This window comes from Syngnathoides biaculeatus, chromosome 1 (assembly GCF_019802595.1).
Source record: "Syngnathoides biaculeatus isolate LvHL_M chromosome 1, ASM1980259v1, whole genome shotgun sequence".
In the NCBI taxonomy this organism is placed as follows: domain Eukaryota; kingdom Metazoa; phylum Chordata; class Actinopteri; order Syngnathiformes; family Syngnathidae; genus Syngnathoides; species Syngnathoides biaculeatus.
In genome coordinates, this window is record NC_084640.1 from 13,999,804 (window position 1) to 14,011,533 (window position 11,730).

At 51.0% G+C, this 11,730-nt stretch overlaps 1 protein-coding gene and 1 long non-coding RNA gene across 4 annotated transcripts; one reads left to right on the forward strand and one right to left on the reverse strand.

Moving 5' to 3' along the window:
- Positions 1-150: 150 nt before the first annotated feature.
- On the forward strand, positions 151-1,802 carry LOC133500669 (uncharacterized). The gene is made up of 3 exons (XR_009795012.1): positions 151-326; positions 1,129-1,246; positions 1,652-1,802. It is a non-coding gene; the product is annotated as an uncharacterized LOC133500669 (long non-coding RNA).
- A 180-nt stretch (positions 1,803-1,982) lies between these two features.
- On the reverse strand, positions 1,983-10,040 carry plekho1a (pleckstrin homology domain containing, family O member 1a). Of its 3 annotated transcripts, XM_061819613.1 has the most exons (10): positions 9,729-10,040; positions 8,926-9,075; positions 7,462-7,602; positions 6,355-6,459; positions 6,176-6,274; positions 5,812-6,108; positions 5,654-5,751; positions 5,357-5,513; positions 4,797-4,909; positions 1,983-4,484 (listed from the first exon to the last, which is right to left on the reverse strand). In XM_061819613.1, the coding sequence occupies exons 1-10, from the start codon at positions 10,038-10,040 to the stop codon at positions 3,803-3,805; spliced, it is 2,154 nt and encodes a 717-aa protein (XP_061675597.1). In that variant the 3' UTR covers positions 1,983-3,802. The 3 variants fall into 3 exon arrangements, with proteins under 3 accessions (XP_061675597.1, XP_061675581.1, XP_061675591.1); XM_061819597.1 differs by having other exon boundaries at positions 5,654-6,108; XM_061819607.1 differs by having other exon boundaries at positions 2,003-4,484; positions 5,654-6,108; positions 6,179-6,274.
- Between the last annotated feature and the right edge of the window lie 1,690 nt (positions 10,041-11,730).

Here is an 11,730-nt window from a genome sequence, read left to right on the forward strand (position 1 = left end):
GATTGTGCGTGTGAATGTTTACGAAAGCCCGCGCGCGCGTGTACATAGCTATTAAAATATTTAGTCCGACTTAAAAGGCTTTTTTTTTTTGGTTCCTGCGTGAGTTTTCGAACTCACTCGCTCGGGGTGGTGACGTCACCGCCGACTGGCAGCTGTGTGATGACGTCACCACCCCTGCTAAACAGGAAATATTTTTAGCTCTGTTGCTAGCCGGCTAACGAGCGGAAAGAAAAACGGGGGGAGAAAAGGATGAAAAGAGGGAAAGAGGGAAAGTGGGAAGGGGGGGGGGGCTTTGAGTCAGAATGAAACGACCCACACGTGAGAAGGTTCGTGTTACTTCCATCTTGTTCCTGGCTGAGTGTGTTTGCGCGTCTGCGTAAATAATAAATACGGCTGATGAGGATGACACACAACCGTAAATAATTCAAACTTGTCTGTTTTATGTCACTAAATGAGGTCGTTAGCACGCTAACACTGGAAAAAAAGATGGATTTAAATCCCGAATCAAGGCTTGAAACCCGAATTGAAAACCTAAAACCGGCTCGTGATGGGGGGGGGGGATTAAAACCCATAAAATTGGCTTTGAAACCCCAAATAAATGTAACAGAAATATTAAAACAAGGGTGTCGAACTCATTTTGGTCGTGGGCCACATTGTAGTTCCATTTTCCCCTCAAAGGGCCGTTATGAATGCAAAACCGTGAAAATCATATTTACAGATGAAATTTGTGAGCTGGTTTTGTCCAATGGGTTCTTGAACTATTGTTGTTTGCGCACAGAATATTGCTCACAATATCTCAAATGTTATCATTTATGACAGGGGTCACCAACGCGGTGCCTGCGAGGTATGTTCTAAAAAAAAATACCATCGGCCACAAATTGTTGCTATTATTTGTGCTTTAAATTCTGAATCTGACTTGCTTATGTGGATTAAAATGTTAAAATTACCTGTAATGTCGGCTTTTACACGGCTGCGGCGTATGTATCTACCAAATGGTATTTCCTTTACAAATGTACTGGGCGAGGCTTATAACCAGGTGCGCTCTGTAGGCCGGGAATTACATTACGGTACATATTTTCCGTGCTCGGACAAGGAACCCGACCTGAACTTTTGTCCCTTTTTCTCCAGATGGTCGACGCCAGCCGCGATTGGCGCGGACGGCGGCGCGATGGACATCGATCGCAAGATCTTCGACGCCTGCTGGGTTTGACCGGGAGAGGACGACGTCGTCGACGGTCACGTGAAGGTGATGACACCGAATTCCCCTTTACGGCGGCGGCGCGCACGCACTGCTGCGCCTTAGTCATAAAAAAATGTGCATACATGAATGCGTAATGACGCAGGCGCGGTGCGGCGGCGGTGTAATGGAGCGACGTGGCCCGTCTGGCCTACATCTGGTCCCCCGCTCTTTATCGCGGCTCACTGACCTGTGCGTGTCTTACGAGGGCAAACATGGCCGCCGTCGGATGAAAGCGTCCTTTCGGGTCGCCGCCCGCGCGTTTAACAACGCCACCTCGTTGGGTTGGATGACGTTTATTTTGCGTGCGCTCCCAACAGGAAGTAAAGGATTTTCAAATACAACAAACAGAAGTGTGCGCGCGTGTGCATAATGCAGATTTTTTTCCATTTTTTTTTTTTTTTCTTTCCACAGCCTGTCAAAGGTCGTGCGAGTGCAAGACAAGCGTGGCTGGCGTTTCCTGACATCCTATAATAGTCAGGCGGGTACACAAATTGTACTGTTTGTGCTTTTCGGTGACATTAACGTGCCAAATTATATAAATTTAAAAAAAAAAATCTAAAAACATGTCATTGGGAATTTTACACTGAATTATTTTCATGACAGTATTGATTAAAAAAAAAAATAGTATCACTAAAAATATCAAATGTCATCCCAAATGAATACAAACAGTAATATTTAAAAGTTGAAGAATGCTGTGTAATTAACATTTTTTTTTAAATGAAATGATTTTCAGTGGTGCCTTGAGATATGAGTTTACTCTTGATTGCCCTCAAAGTTAGTAATAAGTAAAAATATTATAGAGCTCGTGCACGTGACGTCGCCATTTTCACGGCGCCATATTGCAGGTCAAACGGAGCTGCTCGACATTGTGGGGGACGTTGAACCGGAGCAGAATATTTTCAATACCAGAGACCTGTTGTGCTGTTTTGTCACAACAGATGAGACATATTTAAATAGATCATTCCATGGAATACCATCAGAAAATATGGATTTCAGCAATTAAACACCAAAATTCGTTTAAATATTGGCATTTGTATTGAATACTAACTGAAAAGATCGACGGATTCCGGCAAAGGTTAACGTGTGGCCGGAGACGCCTCCGCGCTCACGAGCCGTCAAAACCGTCACTATGTGGGATATATTCATGATGAGAACAGATCCAGCAACAAAGTATTCGTATGCGTCCAGACTTTTGTGCGCTTTCAAACATTTCCGTGCAGATCTCGACGACTTCCTCACCGTAGCCATGTGTCGATCCGGTTGTCCAAGACAAGCAGAAGCGAACTAACAGTCCAATTTCTTATTGGCGAAAACATTGATTTCGGCATTAAATACGGGTCCCCCATGCCGAGTTTATCTAATTTTTCCACGTACCGTCGATTATTTTCACCTTAATGTCTGACGGTATCGGACAAGACTGGGCGTAGTGCTACAAGACGTATTTCCTTGTCGCCAACCGACTTAGCATTGAGCAAAGCTTAGCTTGACTGGCAATATGGCGACGCAAACAAAAGTCACGTGATTTGATGACGTAGGTCCACGAGCTCTATACTATTGTGCTTTATATTTATTAAAAAAAAAAAAAGTCATGCTGCAATCTAATTGACTGCGCTGCTCCTTCTGTTGCGCCTGCATTGGCCACCGGGAGGCAGCACCGTATACCGTGCAGACACATAACAAAATCACAACTACCGATGCTAACATTAGCATTTCAAAGGTGTTTTGGATTGTTTGTTAGCATTCTGAACCTCAAGGTACCACTATTTTGTTGTTGTTGCTTGCATTGCCGTCGAACGGACTTGGACTAGAGTTCAAGTTTGAAAGTTTTTGATGACATCTGTGCCGATGAGGACTTTTGCCGATGACATCGTTGCATTAGCGTGAAAAATCTGCTCGGTGACTTGAAAAAGTTTACCCGGAAAAATTTCATACAAACCAACCGATTGGATGCAATAAATCGGAAGCCATTTTGCCGCGTCTACGGCGCTCGTAACAAGGTTCGTGCTCCGACAAACGTGCGACTTCGCAAGAAGCCCGAGGCAGAGACACTTCCTAGTTTTCCGCTAGAAAAGTTAGCTCTGGAAAAAAGAGAAGAAAAAAAGTCATCACAGTTGAAAAGTGCAGCAGCAGCGAGTCATTTTTGTTTTCCTTCTTCTGCTGGTAATATCCGTGCTGGTTAAAAAGGTACGCGTCGCCCTCCAAAGTGGAAGAAAAGCGGAAAATTCCTGAGTCGGGAGCGCAAGGTGGCTCACTCGCCCCCCCCTCCCCCGGGTGACCTCGCCGCGTCGAGGCAGGCGGGATAAGAGCGGCGTGAAATAAGAGTCGCGTGTGACCCGAAACAGAGTCGAAAAGAGAATCCGACGGAGCTGCTGTGGAGTCCTGCGCAAACTCAAATGGAGGCAGATCGAGGAACGTGGAGTCAGACGGAATCAAGTGGAGTCGAACGAGTCACGTGAAGTCACGGTGACGGATTTGGTCAAATGTTGCGCTGGTTGAAGACGAGCACGATTCCCGCTCTGCAACGTGGAACAAAAGTAGAAAATTCCTGAGTAGAAGGATGGATCAAGGCGACTCGGACACGTCCTCGGGCGACGTCGCCACGTCGCACGTGTCGGCGTCTCCCGAGGCCTCGGGCGAGGTTGGCGCGATGGGCGAGGTGGGCGCGGTCGGCGTCATCTTCTCGTAGGTCCTCCTGCGCTGGCGTCGCAGCGTGTGGCTCTGCAGCTCCTTCACCTCCTGCAGCACTTCCTGCGCCTCCTGCCAGGAACACATGGCCTCCAGCAGGAGGCGCTCAGCCTCCGCACGCCTCTTTTGGAGCTCCTCCTCTTCTTTCGCCGTCTTTTGGGGCGTTTTGGTTTGAGCGTCGTCCGGCGACTCCTGAAGGTTCTTGGATTTGTTGTGGCTGGCGCAGGAAGAATTGTCACCAGTGTGGAGCGACGACGGCGATTCCGCCGGAAAATCCGCGGGGCCTTTGTCCGGGTCGAGGCGGAGGAGTGGGGACGCCGGTGGATCGGACGCCTCGGAGGTGCTGTCGCAGCTTTTGTTGCGTGGAGAGGCGGTCGGACGAGGTGGGTCAGCGGCACGAGCGGGAGAGCGAGAGCCTCGGGACCGAGGAGAATCGACATCCCGGGAACGATTTTTGCGGGCTTTGGAGCGCGGTGATTCCCGACCCCTCAGTCGCGGAGAGTCCTTTCGTCGGTGGCCGGGAGAGTCGCCGTTGCGGCTACGAGGAGACGAGGATGACCTGTTCGCACCCAAAAACACAAGTTCACATTCAGTCTGCGTACTATGGAGTCCCACGGATTCATGTGGAGTCGGATAGAGTCACGCGGACTTACGTGGTGTTATATTGAGTCAGGTGGACTGAAATGTAGTCATGCGGAGTCACGTGGAGTTAGATGGCCTCATATGGAGTCGGATTAAGTCATGTGGAGTCACATGGTGTAGTATGCCGTTAAATAGTGTTGGGTGGAATCAAATTGAATCGCATAGAGTCATGTGATGTCAGGTGAAAGCCAATGGAGTCATTTGGAGTCAATTTGCGTCTGTACCACACCTGGAACGAGGCGAGTCTCCGGCCCTGAGGTGATGGAGATGAGGAGACTCCACCCCCTTCCCAAATGTTGAGCTTCCTCCTCTCTCTCGCTCCGCTTTGGCCTTCTGCAGTTCCTGTCACAGAATCAACACTTTACCTTGTCGTCACGAGTTCTTCACTTTTTCAGAGAGACCAGACGAGCCTAGTACTGGTTCAGGACATAGCAAGAACAAGTCAGGTTTTGTCCAGACCCAGTCATTGGGTAGTCAAAGCCAAACCATGGACTAGTCAACAGGATTATCCCAAAAAATCATTAGCTGGAGTAGTTAACCGGGTCAGGACCAGATGAATGACCAGTGAAGACCACGTAGTAAGCAGTATGAGTCAACAGGTTTAAATATAGCAGAGCAAGTCAATGGGGGAGGGCTAGTCAACAAGGTTAGTCAGCAGGACTACGCAGCAAGGTTAGTCAGCAGGACTCATTGACGACAGGAGTAGTCACCGTCTGCACAATTAGTTAGCGGGGCTAGTCAGTCACAGCTGACGAATGCTAAGGCGCAACGCAAGGTTGCGTGTCCAACCTGCAATCGGATTTCCTCCAGCAGTTCCTGCGCTCGTTGCATCTTCTGCGCGATGAGACTCTGCAGTTGACCCACCGGCTGGACCGAGGACCCGCCCTCCTCGTCCCCCGGCCGTCGGCCGAGAGCCCAACGCAACTCGGAGCGAATCATCGCCGGCCTGTTCAAGATAAGGAAAATGGCGTATAAGCGCAATCGCTGCGTTCAGAATCAGTCGTTAGTCCCGACTTTTTAAATAGTGGACTATGTATTTGACTCTCCGGCTGAAAAGATCAATCAGGAAGTGATTTTTGAGTCCACCTGGAGGAGAGGACTTCATCCATGGAGGCGCATCGACTCCGACCTGCGATGCTGGTCCTCTTCCCAGGCTGAGGAGTTCTGGAATGGTTGTGGAGAACCTGAAAGAAGACAATGCTTAAATGAAGAGTCTGACTTCGTTTTCTTTTGGTTCTCCTGACCTGCAGCTGCTGGCTCTTGTGCACCTTGGAGGCTTCCAGGTGGGAATATTTTCCCCACGATCGCTCGCTTCCTCGGGGAAGACTTCCCGTCTTCACTTTGGGTTCTTTGGTCCGGACGCGTAGTCTGGACACGTCCGTCCCCGAGCGCTGACGCCCGCCACCCCCGGCCCCCGTCACCTGCCCGTAGGAGCCCGCCCGGAACACGTTCTCCCAGGAGCCGGCGTCGCATTCCGAGGAGAAGCCTTCCTCCTCGGCCACCAGGTCGAGGGTCAGCATGCCGTGACAGGACGAGGAGGCCTGAACGTCCAACAAAAGATGAGCGAGAAGCCATCAACCGCGCCTGAACACTCTGGGGGCGCCGTACCACGGTCATGAGGTGTCCACGGGTGGGAAGACGGCGCCCTTGCGGGATCTTGGCCCGGTCTCTGGTGGGATGGACCAACGTGTCCCCCTCCATGGTCACCTGCGTATGAGGACATACCGAATGTTACATGAGAACATCTGAACGTGTCAGGGTTTTTATTTTTGTGTTGATGTGGTCACCTGGTCCAGAACTCTGTTCTTGGCCTTGACGATGGCGGCATTTAGAGCGTTGATCCACGACTCTTTCTCCTCTGGACTGACGGCCAGGAAGAGAAGGTTTTGAACCTGAGAGAGGACGAACGACACGGCCCGATTGTCACCCGAAGACGCCGTGACGATGATTGTGTCCCGTTTGTTTGGATCCCCGCGCCCGTCAATCTCTCACAGGAAGTGATGTCACGTCTTGTGACTTTGATGTAAGATGACATCATCACGATGAAGATGGTGAACCTCCGTGCTAACGCTAATGCGAATACCGTCAGATTATTCCGCTCTGACTCATCCTGTGACATACTAATGGGATTCTGTGGATTAAATCTTTTTGCTGGGGAGGGGGCACAAAAAAAAAACCAATCCCTCAGCTCAGCCAATCAGAGGAACCGAGGCAGAGTCAGCGCCGGCGTTAAATCCCACCCAGCGCTCGCCAGAGGGATCCCCGCAGCAAGTCCACCAATGAGGACGCAGCGGGTGCAAGGCGGGGACGGAGTAAATCTTTCCGAGGACGCCAGTGGACACTAAAACGTGCCAAAGATTCCCGCTGCTGCGTTTTGGAAGCTGTTCCAGCGCCGAAATGAAACTCAAAACAAGAAGTGGCCCAAATCCTCGCGGTGACATCATCCGAAAACTGGACCGCATCCTGAACACTGCGACAACTTCCCATAACCTGAAACGATATCCGCCCTAAAACAGTCTACTTCCTGAAACTCTCCTGACATGATCCAAAATCATCCACAAACAATCCCGAAATAGCCACATCCATAATTTCATAAATGTACCTTTTCCTGATATTGCTCAATATCCTGAAACTAATTCCCGGGACGATCCACATTCTTCCTCAAACTATCCTGAGATCATCCCCCCAAAAAATGATTCTACCCTGAAGCACTCCAAACCATCCCAGATCTTGAAATTATTCCCGGTCCCGAAGCTTTCTACATCCGAAAACGATCCAGAAATGATTCCTCATCTCCACGCCGGTTCTATCCGGGGGAAAAAATGCAGCCTTGTCGTGATATTTTAGGATCTAATCCGAAAATCTGCATAACGGGAATGCCACGCGGAACTGACCGCGTTCCCGGGCCGCCGGCATCTTATGAGCGTGAAGCGGCTGTGGTTCTTCTTGCTGCGGCTCTTGGCCTTCCGCAGTTCTTCGGAGCGCTCGTAGTCGGCCAGGTCCAAAACCTCCTGAGCCTTGCGCTCGTCCCTCACCTGAGAAAGAAAGAGTAGGAAGACGTCACCGGCTTTCGAGAGTACGCGGTGACTGAAACTCAGATAGTACCAAATTTGTATGCTCACAGACCAGCTGAACAGTCAATTCGCGACGACTGGGTCCGGAACTTGTTACGTAAGGCGGAGGGGACAAAAAGTGTCAATAAGTGTGTCGATATGTGGCCGATGTGACACCGGCGCCAAACACAAACGCAGACCCTCGACCTGTCTCTGGTTTTGCGTTAGACTGTTGACCCATTTTTCCATTATCTAGCGCTTTTCCGGGTCGGGGGTTGCGGGGGGAGTAGCTTCAGCAGGGGATACCCTGACTTCCCTTTCCCCAGCCACTTCTTCCAGCTCTGCCGGAGGGATCGCGAGGCGTTCCCGAGCCAGCGGAGAGGCATAGTCTCTCCGGCGCGTCCTGGGTCGTCCTCGCGGTCTCTTTCCGGTGGGACGTGCCCGGAACACCTCACCAGGGAGGCGTCTGGAAGGGATCCGAATCAAATGCCCCAACCACCTCATCTGGCCCCTCTCAATACGGAGTAGCGGCTCGACACTGAGCCCCTCCCGGATGACCGAGCTTCTCGCCCCATCTCTAAGGGGGAACCTGCGGAGGAAACTCATTTCGGCCGCTTGTATCCGGGATCCAGTTCTTCCGGTCACGACCCACAGCTCCATAGGTGAGGGTAGGAACGTAGATCGACTGGTAAATTCTGACCTTCGCCTTTCGACTTGGCTCCCTCTTTCCCCAAAGTGGGATTTATAATAACGCCACAGTGCCTCTGTCGGGTCATCAGTACGGCACTAATATCAGTCGTTCTCCCCTAAGCCAACAGATGATGTCACGGCGATGGGGCAAAAACCGTTGCGTTTGTGTGTGTGTAATTGCGTGTCCGCATGCGAGTGAATGCTCATCAGTGTGTGTTAGTGTGTCGGTGTGTACGAGCTGCAGGCTGAGTTATGTCACATGATCTTTGATTCAGTCGCACGTGTTGACTGCTCAGCCAGCAGCCTGCGTATTTGGCTCTGTACAGGACCGCGCATATGTATTTGTATCTGTGTGTTTGTATATGAATGTTTTGTGTATTTTTGTGTTTGTATATATGTATGACTGTGTGTGTGTTTGGATTTGAGTGTGAGTTTGTCAGGGTTAGGTGAGTGTTAGCGAATGTGAGTGTACAGTACGTGTGTGTGTGTACATGAGGTCAGATGTTTGTTTGGGTGTGTATTTACGTGTAAATGCATGCCGTGTGTGTTCCGTGCGTGTTTTTAATTCAACGCGAGCGCGGCGAAAACCAGATGCAGGGTGCACGTCGTTCCGACCTCCTTGTCCGATATGAACAGGTGTTCTCCTCTGAGGACCACGTAGCGACTCCGCCAAAGTTCCCTGAAGATCCCGCGGCCGCAGAACTTCCTCAGCCAGCCGGACTTGTCCGGCTGCGCCGGGCCCGGGTGGGCCGGGTCCTGGGGGCCCTTGTGGGGTGGGGATGAGGGGGGGGGGGACCGAGGGCACAAACACACACACAGATCTGAACACGGTTGCGTGTCAAAGCTATCGAGGCACGTTAGCCATAAGCTAACAGGTGAGCGTGACCGTGGGGCGTGTCGGTGTTGACCCCACCGGAAGGCACCGGCCGGGTTTGCCCGCTGGCACCGCGACTTAGTGAGTGACCTACTTGCATTACGTAACAAAACAAAACAAAAAAAAAAAAACAGCTTGACGCACCACCGCTGTAATCTATTACATTCGCCGGCCAATTTATTAGGCACCCCGCGGAATGACTTCCTTTCCGTCGGTAACAATGTTGATAATTATGTTTCAGAGGTTTTTTTTCTGAAAATATGAACAGGAGCTACACAGGTTCATATTTTGGCAATACTTGTGAAGCACTCCAGCGGATTAATGAACATTTTTTTTTGGGGGGGGGCGTGAATTAAATGCAAAAGATGAGTGAAGTCACATTTGATGATGTCCCTAATGAAGTGGCCAGGGAAGGGGAAGAATGCGATGAAGATGGATGAGAGATGAAGGTGCGAAGTTATGAATGGATGTTTGCCGATGGACGGGTGAACCCGCAGCGGCCGCGCACGAGCGTGGCGCGGGGTGCGCGTGTGCGTGTCCTTACCGGTCCTGCGTGGTTGCTCTTCTTCATGCTCCGCTTCTTCTTCTTCTCCTCCTTCAGCTTCTTCTCGTCCTCCTCTTCGTCCGTTGTTTGGCGGGAGGGAGGCGGCGTCCTCCCCGGGTGCGCGCGCGTGCGTGCGCGCAGATGCTCCCCCTGGGCGTGCGCGCGCACATTTAACCTAGATTCCGAGCGCGCGCGAGGGCGCCATCTGGCGGCAGAGGCACGCCGGCGCAGGCCTGAACAAAGGCACGCGTGATCATTTTTTGGGGGAGCGTTATTGTTCATATTTTCAGTCATCCGAAGTGAGCGTGGCATTAAGGATTCGCAGTGATAGCCATCTTTTTCTGCAAAATTGTATTTTGCACTTTTTCTGAAATGCTAAAATATGAAACGCATGTCTGAATAGGAATGCATCGGTCCAATGTATCTCAGAAACAAAAGTGAGTACGCTGCTCATATATTTGTAAATATTTTGTTTTTATAAGAAGTAAAAAATACTTTGCTGCAACAGTGCAATATTATATCGCCCACAATATAACTAAAAACGTCACAGCTATTGATTTCTCAATCGTTGACAACCAAAGTGACTGCACCCCAAATGTTCCCTGCCTTGTTGTGCAGGTGTTGAATTTGCTGTTGTCGCTGGAAGTTTAATATCAGGGCAAAGTATTGATGATAAACAGTTGTTGCTTTACGTAAATATGGCGCAGATTAATATTGACAACGACCGGAAACTGACCTGCAGCGCTTTAGCCAAGCACGCGACGGTAAAACCGGACGGGTGCCATTCAGAACAGGCCTCGCCATATCCAGAGGCGGTCCGGAAAAAGGACACGAGAGCGCCAGGTGAGGGGGGTGAGAGGTCGGTGGTCAGACCGTATCTGCATGCAGTGCAAAAAACTGGTCCACCCAGGAGGAACAGTCACAGGAACACCCGCTCATAGGAAGCGGATTAAAGACGCGGTTTACCTGAACGACGTCCTGTGGTCCGAAGAGGCCGAGACAAACCCAGTTTGTATTTGGTAGGTGGGGGGCGACTGCGGGGTTTACCGAGGGGAACTCTGAACCCCAGCATGCACCAGGACTTACTGCAGCAAAGCATTCACTGTAATCCACAGTCGCACCATCTTGTTGGTGGGTTAGCAAAAAAATATGTATATATATCTGTGGAGGAACACCAAGAGTCGTAGTTTCCAGTACTGGCTAGAATTTGTTTGCTGTTGTCCGGTTCAGTCGCGTCACTCTTGAGGGCTGTAAAAGGCTAGTCAATTTGTCGACGAGCCGCAAATCACGCTTTGCAGGAACAGATGAGCGTCCGTCACGATGAATGACTTTAATTGTCTTTCAATTTAATTTCTGAAACGCGCATCTTTGGTAATCGAGGGAGAACCAGTAAAGCGTGGTCCGATTTTGACGGAGGCCCGAGGCCGTACGGCTCGGTCGGGACCGCCACGTACCTTGCGGACGCTCGGTGTGCGCTGGCCTTAGCGATGAGCAGGGGCAGGCAGAGCTGCGCTTGCCGTGACATCGACGGCCGCGTCTTTGATCCGGCATCACACAGTCGCTCATCGTCTGTGTCGACTTTAGTCACGCGAGGCGAAAAAGGTGTTGGCGGTCTTTGCCGATCTGTGGAAAAGAGACGCTCCAGAGCTGGGAAAACACGCTCCCACTTTCCAACAGTGCGCGCAGCTAATTCGACAGCGCCTTAAGACCGAAAAGAAGCATGGAAGCCTCGATCAACCTGGAGAACGCGTCAGAGATGGAGATCCTCCGCCAGGTAATCCAAGAGGTGGCTACCCGGAGCCAGAGAGACATCGAGAACCTCCGGCAGGAACTGCAGAGCGCCGTGGGCCAAACGCATCGAGATGCCAAGGCTGCCCGCCAGGAGGCTAGGAACCTTCGCCAGGAAGTGCAGAAAGCCCTGGGCTTCAACCCCCAGGACCTGGAGACCCTCCGTCAGGAGATTCGCGAGCAGACCCAGAAGGACATCGAGGCTCTCCGCCAA

What these genes read in the sequence shown, in the direction of transcription:
- plekho1a (XM_061819597.1), bottom strand. Translation starts at nt 10,040, where the DNA reads ATGCCACGCTCACTTCGGATGACTGAAAATATGAACAATAACGCTCCC. An exon ending in AGAGCAACCACGCAGGACCG is followed by an intron (nt 9,076 to 9,728) that starts GTAAGGACACGC and finishes CCACCCCACAAG; the next exon opens with GGCCCCCAGGACCCGGCCCA. An exon ending in GGAGACTCGCCTCGTTCCAG is followed by an intron (nt 4,485 to 4,796) that starts GTGTGGTACAGA and finishes GGGTGCGAACAG; the next exon opens with GTCATCCTCGTCTCCTCGTA.